The 10,240-nt window shown below is 57.1% G+C and overlaps 1 protein-coding gene across 1 annotated transcript; it reads left to right on the forward strand.

Annotated features, from left to right (window-relative positions):
• Positions 1-6,260: 6,260 nt before the first annotated feature.
• LOC102455167 (mast cell protease 1A-like) lies at positions 6,261-10,005 on the forward strand. The gene is made up of 5 exons (XM_089774178.1): positions 6,261-6,327; positions 7,478-7,625; positions 8,002-8,137; positions 9,290-9,562; positions 9,850-10,005. Exons 1-5 carry the CDS (start codon positions 6,261-6,263, stop codon positions 10,003-10,005), a joined length of 780 nt encoding a protein of 259 aa, XP_089630304.1.
• The last annotated feature ends 235 nt before the right edge of the window (positions 10,006-10,240 follow it).

Consider the following 10,240-nt stretch of genomic DNA (forward strand, 5'->3'; position numbering starts at 1 on the left):
CCCTGGAGCATCCTCCACCCCTTCCAAACTCACCTAGTCCCGGAGGCAGTGAGGCTGACGGGAGGGGAACTCCGGGACGTCTATGCTGATCTGCTGCTCTCCCTCATCCTCCCCTGCCCAGCTCCGCTGCCTCACTGCATTTCATTCAGCTCCCCTGTCCTGCTGTCTGCTCCACAGTTAGCTTGTAATAGTCATGTTGCAAAAGACATATCAGCCCAGAGCTTTGCCATCCAGAGCAGCTGCTGGACCTGCCCAGGCCAGGAAGGAACGGACCTTACAGGGAGGCCGGGCTGGTGGTTCATGCTCTTGGGTGGGTGCTAAGACACCCAGGTTCAGTGAGGTCATGCACAGTGAGGATCTGGGGGTGCAGCTGGGAACCAAACCCCTGGAGGCGGGAAGTGTCCCCACAGACTGGGACTGGCACAAAGGTCACTCAGAGGAGAAAAGCAACTTGTGCTGTTACTTGTCCTGACTCCTGAGGCCGCTACGTCTGGAAAATTGAGGATGGGTTTGAAGCAGTTCTAGCTGCAACCGGATCTAAACTTCCAAATCCCACCCACCCACCTGTCCATGCATCCTTCCATCCTTCCATGCACATGGCCAGTGGGGGGCACCATGTCGGTGGGAGGAAGCCAGATCTCTTTGGGCAGCATTTCACAGGGAAACCAACCATCCCGTTTCCGTAACGGGCTGCACCAGATGAAGGGGCCAAGGCCAAACTGCTGAGTTGGAGTCGGCTCCTGCAGGACGATGCCATGGAGGGTGCATGGTAAGGGGAGGGCCAATGTCCCAGCCGATGGGGTGGGGTGCCTGAATTTCCCCAGGCCACTTGTGGAGAGACCCTGCACAGTGGGGTCTAGTGGTTAGAGTGGGGGCTATGGTGACACTGGAGAGAGCTACAAACCGGGTCTCCCAGGGGCTACGTGTCTCTCTGCTGGGTCATTTCCCCTCTGCACTGTCACAGCTCCCAGGTGGAGGGTGTCACAGAAATGGCCACATCCCCATCACGTGGTCACAGACGCCCTGGGGGGCTTTTCTGAAACTCTGCCCCTGCGGTCACTGGGATGGGGGCTGGTGCCGGCTTTTCCCAGCCCCAGCCGGCTCAGATATGGCCCCACCCTGAGACAGATCAAAGGCTCCCATTCCCACCTGCCACCTCGATCAGTCGCTTCCCCCGCAGCACCCGGCCCAGAAACACCGGCAGGTGAGCAGGCGATGGGGACCAGATGACAACAGACGGGGGAGGGGCTGTTGCTGGGGATATTGGAGGCTCTGCTGGAAGACGGGGGCTGTTTTGGGGGGACTGACGGCAGAGCAGGCAGGGCTCAGCTTGCTGCAGGGGGAGTCTGACGTGGGGCTGAGGGCCCAGGCCGACAGGTCTGAGGGATCCTTTGCTGTGTTCAAAGCTCAATAGACTCTCCTGTTTTGTGCTGGCTGGGAGTCGCTCTGGTCTAGAGAACAGGGGGGCGCTATTCCCTCTGGGAAGGGAGGCCCCGGGAGTCCAGAGGGAGTGGACGCCCCGAAGGGGCTCACGGCAGAGGCAGGTGGCTGGAGTCCCTGAGAGATACCATCCTGGAGGCGGGGGGCGGACCCCCCAGGTGAGAATGGGGCCCCCAAGAGAGGGTCACCGCACTGGAGTGGACTCCCTGAGAAAGGGCTGCTGCATTGGAGGGTGGGGGTCTGCCCAGGAGACAAGGGGCCAAGTGTGGGCACAACCTGTGAGCTGTGACAGCCCCTCACTTCTATTCGAGACCCATCTCCCCACCCTCCCAGGCCTAGAACCACCTGCCACTTGGATGCTGCTAGTCGCTCCAGTAGGGGTCGCTGAACTTACCCAGAGGCAGCAGGGGGATCGGCTGGGACCTTCCACTCAGACATGGCTGGTCCATGGATGCTTCTGGCTCTGTAGAGATGACGCCTCCCCCAGGAACTTGCCAGGAACCAACTGAAGAAGGGATGGGCTGAGCCCCACTGAGGCTGATACACCGAATGGGGCAGCAGAAGTGTCTGTCACTGGACAGCTGCGGAGGGGGGCAGAGATTCTTTGAGTGTCACGTACACAAGGTCTGAGTTGGGAGGCTGATATCAGGCAGATCAGAGCCACCCATCTCACACAATGGACAGGGCGTGGTTTCTCACCCCGCGCCGACACTGATCAATGCACAGCTCATGTAAACAGGATGGGGAAGGGCAGAAACAAAGCCTGGGGCAGGGACAGCAGCACAGAGATGCCCTTAGGTAGGAGTGGGCAAAAATGTTGTCCCGAGAGTCGCACCTGGAACCTGACCCTGTATGGTGGCACAAATGGAGATGTTACCAAGGTGGAGGAGGGGTTGTCTATGGGGCATGGTTTGGGAGGAGGCTCTAAGGGGGAGGTGACTTAAGTGAGGGAGGAAGATCCATGGGGTGTGGTGGGGGGTCTACAGGGGTGACACCGGCTGTGCATGTGCGATGTACTTTCTATGGGTTATGAACTGTTTTGGTGAAATGCCAAAAGTTGATAGGCTACATACATATCTGTTCTTCAGTGTGCTATAAACTCCTCTCCTCATTGAATGCTAAGTGCTTGTAAAGGAAGCTAAGGATTTAATCATCTGGATTAGAAGATCCCAGCAGCGTAACAATCCTTAAATACCTTCACAAATCGGTGCCAAAGTAATTGAGAGCCAGAAGACCGAGAGCCCACAAGTAATTCCCTGGGGATGTATCTGTTTCTTATTCATTAGATTCAGAGCCTGTTAGAACAACATAGCAAATCTACTGCCGGGCTGTAATGTTCGTAAAACAGGAATAACGATCGATTAAAAAGCCAGCTCTTTAATGGGCTTCTCGTTCATACCCATCTTTGCAAAGTCTCTGTGTGATTTTCAGTTCTTCAGTGTGAATTGAGGATCACAGTGTTGTTGAATGGAAAGGAATGTCAGAAAGGCTACGTCCAGACTGCAAGCCTCTTTCGAAAAAGTCTAGACGTACCCCTAGATGCCACACGGCCACTTGTTGTTTTTAACGTTATAAATAAACACGGCTCCCCCTCTGGTTCCCTTTGTTGGTTTTAAACCTGCTGCCTATTCTTGTCATTGGGGGACCCCTCGCTCTTGAGTTTGGAGAAGAAGTAAATAACGTTGCCTCATTCACATTCTCCACGCTCATCATGATTTTATAGACCTCGATCCTAGCCCCCTTCAGGCCCCTTGACTTCTAAGCTGAAAACATCTCACTCAGAGGACACTAGTTCCAAACCCGGAATCATTTTTGTTGCCGTTTTCTGAACTTTTTCCAGTGCCAAGGTAGCTTTTTGGAGATCAGGCGACCACATCTGTACACAGGATTCAAGAATTGGGTGCCCCAGGGTTTTATAGAGAGGCAATAACAGATTTTCTGTCTTATTCTCCATCCCTTTTTCAATGATTCCTACCAGTCGGTTCGCTGTTTTGACTGACACTGCACACGGAGTGGGTGTTTTCAGAGAATTATCCAGAATTACTCCCAGATCTTTGCGTCAACGCACCTTGCCAGTTCTGGGCCCACCTAAGAGTTGGTGATACCTCCAGTAGGAGTCACTAACCTGATCTGGAGGCAGCAGGGGGATTGGTCGAGACCTTCCATGCAGACATGGCAGGACCAGGGAGACTTCTGGCTCTGTGTGATGTATTCCCTATAGGGAGATGACACCTCTTACCCAGCGAATCAAGTAAAGCTAATTTAGAAGATAATTAGACTCGCTCTGCTTCGCTGTAATGATCCCTGAACCAGAAGCGAGGTACACCTGGTAATCCATATCTTATCTCCGACACTTAAATGACCCAATAATCAGGCTCACACAAGATTTAGGACAAAACCAAGTATTAAATTTAAACAGCAAAAACAGGAACAAGAACACAACCCACCCTATCCCTAGATATAAAGAAGATAGAAAAGACCCATACACTAAAGGTAATACTTTACAAAATGTCAAACGGTTGGAGCTCGCGACTTGCAACTTCTAAGCTAATTTAAAGCCTTGAAGGAGGACCAGCGAGGAGATCCCTCCGTGCAGTGACTCCAGTCTGTGGGCGTAAGGCTGCCAGAAGATCCTCGACCGCATGGATAATGGCTCTCCCAGGCTGTGGTGATGATTAGCTCTTCAGCAAAACCATCCGGTCCAGAAGGAACGTGAAGTGACGATAAAGTCCAAGTCCAATTGTAATAACTCCAGCCACAGGTAGGTGGCACCTGAGTCAAAACAAGGCTTCACCACAAAACCATTAATCAATACGTGGATAGACACGAACACTCAGGCTACATCTATGCTGCGCATTGTTGCACAATAAGATATGCAAAGGAGGTGCGGGGATGAATATCGCAGCACCTCATTTGCATACCGAATGAGCCGCCATTTTTACGGCACGGGCTTTTGCGCAAGAAGGAGCTGTCCACGCTGCTCCTTGTGCAAAAAATACCCTCTTATGCAGAGCCATTCTACCTGAAAATAAGCAGCAGATCAGTTCTGCGCAAGAGGGGTTTTTTTTTCCGGTCGAGGATCTTCTGGCTGCAAAAGTGCAACGTAGACAGCTCCTTCTTGTGCAAAAGCCTGTGCCGCAAAAATGGCGGCTCATTCGGTATGCAAATAAGGCGTGGCGATATTCATCCTTGCACCTCATTTGCATATCTTATTGCGCAGCAATGCGCAGTGTAGACATAGCCAAAGGGTATGAGACCTAAGGAGCCTCAAGAACCAGACGAACCTGAACGCTTCTCAGCCCATTGCGTGCTGAGTGCAATGCATAGTGCCGTGTGCAGATAATTAGAGGGATGAGTGCAGCTTTGGTGAGGGGTGCAGCACGGTGGGGACGAGTGCACAGCCAGAGGGCCGTGTGCAATGCAGATGTTTTGGCGGGAAGCTACTCTTGTGGGAAAAACATCCTTCTTCAAAATGGAAGCCTCCCAGACTCTATTTTGTATACCCTATAGACCCATTATACAGATTGCCTCTACACAGGGTAACACACCTCTGCCACTGGCCAGAGACCAAATTGACAGGGGATGGGGCTGAGCCCCACTGAGGGTGGGCAAACTGAATGGGGCAGCAGAAGAGTCTGTCACTGGACATCTCAGGGCGGGGGGGGGGCAGAGATGTTTTGGGTGTGACGTAGACAAGGTCTGCAGCGGGAGGCTGGTATCAGGGCAATCAGAGCCACCCGTCTCTGTCTCACACTCAGGGGGCAGGGTGTGGTTTCTCACCCCGCCCCAATACTGATCCGCGCTGTGCACAGCCCTTGTAAAGAGGATGGGGAAGGGCAGAAATCAGTCCGTGGAGCAGGGACAGCAGCTCAGAGTCATCCTAGGGCAGGGACGGGCAAATCCATTGGCCTGAGGGTCGCATCTGGGACCTGACACCGGATGGAAGCACGAATGGGGACGTTACTGCTGCAGGGGAGTGGGTGTCTATGAGATGCAGTTGGAGGAGGGTCTCTAAGAGGGAGGTTACTTAGGTGCGGGTAGGAGGGTTCATGGGGTGTGGTGGTTTGATTCTGGCCTTCCCTGCTCTGTGCTACCCGGTGCCCCAGGCTGGCTGTGTTATGGCCACACTGCTTGTCCGGACCTGCCGCTGCACCGCCCAGAGCATCAGGGCTGGGGGGCTGAGAAACGTGCTGCCCCGGTTCTGGGGAAGCTGAAGTTGTGGGGGAAGGGGCCAGATGGGGAGGGGCTGGGGGCCAGCCCCAGGTGGGAGGTCGGGGCAGTACAGAAGGGTCGATACGGCCCGTGGGCTGAACTTTGCTCCCTCTGCCCTAGAGGGAAAAGGCCCCGGGTCTCCTATTGCCAGCAAGTGGGTCTGGCCTCTGGAGTGAAAGGAGGGGCAGGAATTGTCCCTCCTGCCCCCCTGAAATCGCAGGCCGTTTCGCTGCAGATCAGCCCTGCAGCGTTTCTGACACCGGTGGTTGGGGAGGGTCAGCGTTAGCCACATCCTCAGCCAGGGCCAGGCTATGAGCAGCCGTGTTAGTCACAGCCCCAGGCAGACAGACGGGCAGCGACCCTGTTGGCCATGGCGCCAGGCCAGGGACCGGAGCAGAGAGGAAACCTCCCGCTAGGTGGGCCCGGCCGTGACCTGAGAATTGCCCAATGGGCACCTTGGCCCGGGGCCCATCTCCAGTGGGTGTTCCTGGGTAGGAGTGTACGTGGAGCTCTGCAGTTGGCCGGCCCTACCCCCGCTCTGCCCTGCCTGGTCCGTATAAGACTCAGGCCTGAGGGAGCGGCTCCGTGCCTGGCCCGGGATGGCTCTGATGATGCAGCACTTGGTGGTGGGGCTGCTCCCCTGGGCCTTCCTCCTGCCCCCTGGGGTCTGGGCTGGTGAGTGGGGGAAGGGCGCTGGGGGTGCAGAGAGGGGCTCATGCAGGGTAGGGGGCTGTGGGGTGAGTGAGGGTCTTCCCTTGACCCGCCTGGGGCCAAGGAATTATTGGGACCCCTGAGTACCTGTGGGGCTCTCAGCATATGTGAGTCGGGGGATCAGCCCCCAGCGGGCTTCTGTGGAACCCCACTGCCAAGCTGTGGGTCCTACTTGGAGCTGGCAGGGCAGCGGAGGAGACTCAAGGAACAGATGGTGGAGAGGGGCAGCAAGAGCAGGGAACTAAGGGGAAGGGCTCGGAGCTAAGAAAAATTGGATCCTTTTCCAGCTCAGCCCAGGATCTCTGGGGGGAAATTAAACCTGTCTCTGGGGCTCTTATTTCCATGGGGTGCTGACGGGAACCAGGCACCCAAATCCCGTAGGAACACGCTCTCATTATTAAGTACAAAAATGATTCTGCCTGTGTGTGTTTGGACTGGACACTGCTCAGGGAAGGGGTGGGGGGTTTGCACAGTGACTAGCACAGTAAGATCTCCCTAGGTCCCACAATAAAGCCAATCGCTGTGATTCCTTAAAGGGGAGATTTTCCAACCCGCCCGGCGCCTTCTCCCAAGCAGATCCCAGAAGATTTGTTGTTTTCCCGAGATACATTCTCACTGTGCACTTACAACCCCCCAAATAACCTGGATTTCAGCCACCAAAGCCTGAAAATTGTCCATTAGACATCTCCCAGCAGTGAAGGGAAAGAGTCAGGTTGCACAAGAAAAATCAGCCAAGCTGGGGGCAGAAAGGGCTCCCTGGGGTCGGATTCATTCACTGAGTCGCGTGAGGAGCAGCCCACCCTGGTCCCCGTGGGCGGGTGGAGAAGCAGCAGCCACAGAAGCCCCGTCCGTGCCCTGCTGGTGGAGGGCTGGACCAGCTTGGGGTGAACTTCACCCAGAGAGCAGTGAACACAAGGCAAGGGGATTAGAGCCCCACTCTTGGGGTGGTTGGCACCCGTTCTGCCCCCAGCCAGGTCAGAGCTGCAGATTTCCCCTCCAGCCCCACAGAGGGACCAGTGTGGGGCAGAGCAGAGCAGGGAGTAGGGATCCAGGCCCACAGATCCCCTAGGGGAGCATCACAGGGGCTCTTTGCATGACCCTAGTCTCCCCCCAGGTGAGATCATCGGGGGATGGGAAGCACGGCGCAGCTCCAGGCCCTACATGGCCTATCTGGATATACAACATGGACAGAAGACGTTTCGCTGCGGCGGGTTCCTGGTGGCGGAGAACTTTGTGCTGACGGCCGCTCACTGCCAGGGGGAGTAAGTGCCTCTGAGCTGGGACGTGGGGGCGGGTGAGGTAGTGGGGGAGGGGGTGCCGGGAACTCTGGTGTCGGCATTGGGGGCAGGGAAGAGGCCGGGGTGTGGCCAGGCTGGGGGAGCAGAGCTCAGGGGTCTGATCTGCTCAGGGATCGTTGGCGAGTCTCCAGGTGCCTCTGCAACCCATGGTCCAGCCCAAGCGCTGGTCAAATCAATGGGGCTGCAGCCAGTAAGCCCAGCTGCGAATTCGCTCCTTGCCCAGTGGACACTCAAGCCCAAAAGGGAAGGCCCGAGACCCCATCCCTTCAAGACCGGATTTTCTGAACCAGACAAACACGTGTCCATCTCTTCCCTGACATGCTGCTCTCGGCTTTTACAGCAACATCACTGTCACCCTCGGAGCCCAGAACATCAAAGATGGGGAACCGAGCCAGCAAGTGATTAAAGTGAGACGGCAGATCCCCCACCCGCAGTATGACTGGAAGACTTTAAACAATGACATCATGATACTGCAGGTACCGCCCCCATCCCATCCCCCACCCCCAGTGACCTCACACTGCTGCAGGTACCGCCCCCATCCCATCCCCCACCCCCAGTGACCTCACACTGCTGCAGGTACCGCCCCATCCCATCCCCCACCCCCAGTGACCTCACACTGCTGCAGGTACCACCCCCATCCCATCCCCCACCCCCAGTGACCTCACACTGCTGCAGGTACCGCCCCCATCCCATCCCCCACCCCCAGTGACCTCACACTGCTGCAGGTACCACCCCCATCCCATCCCCCGCCCCCAGGGACCTCACACTGCTGCAGGTACCACCCCCATCCCATCCCCCACCCCCAGTGACCTCACACTGCTGCAGGTACCGCCCCCATCCCATCCCCCGCCCCCAGTGACCTCACACTGCTGCAGGTACCGCCCCCATCCCATCCCCCACCCCCCAGTGACCTCACACTGCTGGAGGTACCGCCCCCATCCCATCCCCCACCCCCAGTGACCTCACACTGCTGCAGGTACCGCCCCATCCCATCCCCCACCCCCAGTGACCTCACACTGCTGCAGGTACCGCCCCATCCCATCCCCCACCCCAGTGACCTCACACTGCTGCAGGTACCACCCCCATCCCATCCCCCGCCCCCAGTGACCTCACACTGCTGCAGGTACCGCCCCCATCCCATCCCCCACCCCCAGTGACCTCACACTGCTGCAGGTACCGCCCCCATCCCATCCCCCACCCCCAGTGACCTCACACTGCTGCAGGTACCGCCCCATCCCATCCCCCGCCCCCAGTGACCTCACACTGCTGCAGGTACCACCCCCATCCCATCCCCCGCCCCCAGGGACCTCACACTGCTGCAGGTACCCCCCCATCCCATCCCCCACCCCCAGTGACCTCACACTGCTGCAGGTACCACCCCCATCCCATCCCCCGCCCCCAGTGACCTCACACTGCTGCAGGTACCCCCCCATCCCATCCCCCACCCCCAGTGACCTCACACTGCTGCAGGTACCACCCCCATCCCATCCCCCGCCCCCAGTGACCTCACACTGCTGCAGGTACCGCCCCATCCCATCCCCCACCCCCCCGATCACATGGTTAGAGGTTTTGTAGTTTCAGTACTAACTGTGGGCCTCAGACTGAATTCCATCATTCCTGTCTCTCAGCTGGAGGCGGATGTGGTGCTGAACAGCTGTGTGGGTATCATCAACCTGCCCCGTGCTAATGAGGAAGTGAAGCCAGGGTCCCTCTGCACTGTCGCCGGCTGGGGCAGTCTTTGGCCAGATGCTGTGCTGTTACCAGACACGCTCTGGGAAATGGACGTGGTGGTGATGCCAGATGCCGCGTGTCCGAGGAACCCGGACTGGCTGTATCATGGCTACGACCCCGCCACCATGATGTGTGTGGGAGACCCAGCCCAATTTTACGACCCTGGAAAGGTATCTCCTCTCCTGGCTTCAGGCCTCCTGGATAAGCAGCTGTCATTGATGTGTTAGAGTTCCCATCAGGAGTGGCCAGTAGCCATCAGGCCCCGCTGCGCCAGGCACTGTACACATCAATGGGGGGAGGCATAAACCAGCAGGACAGGACATTGGGAGGGAGCCTGAGTTCTGTTGAGGCATGGAAGGGCCCAAGCAGAGACCAAGGGGGTTGTCTGGTGTGTCACTGTCCCCAGACAAAGCAGGAAATTAGACATTTTCCATTTGTGGTTTGTTCCATTTTGCAGGGCGACTCTGGGGGCCCCCTGGTGTGCGGAGGGACAGCCCAGGGCATCGTTTCCTGGGGGCCTTGCAAAGCTCCTGGGGTCTACACGAAGATCCCCATTTTCATCCCCTGGATACAAGAGATGATGAGAAACCTGCAGGCCAGATCCCGGCTGTGAATCCCAGCCAAGGCCGCTTCTTGTGGAGGGGTCCGGGTGGAGGCGGCTTTGCAGGGAGGTGACACAGCCTCTCAGACGGACACCCCTCAAGCATCACTCTGCTCAAGCAGCCCCTAACCCAGGGGTGAGCAAAAGCGCCTCCGTGGGTGGAACTGGCCCCCGGAGACTCTGCTGCTCCCCACTCCTAAGCCAGTCAGATGATTGACTCTAAGCATTGCAGGCCAGGGGTCAGGGA

This window comes from Pelodiscus sinensis, chromosome 30 (genome assembly GCF_052426305.1).
Source record: "Pelodiscus sinensis isolate ZL-2025 chromosome 30, ASM5242630v1, whole genome shotgun sequence".
Lineage (NCBI taxonomy): Eukaryota > Metazoa > Chordata > Testudines > Trionychidae > Pelodiscus > Pelodiscus sinensis.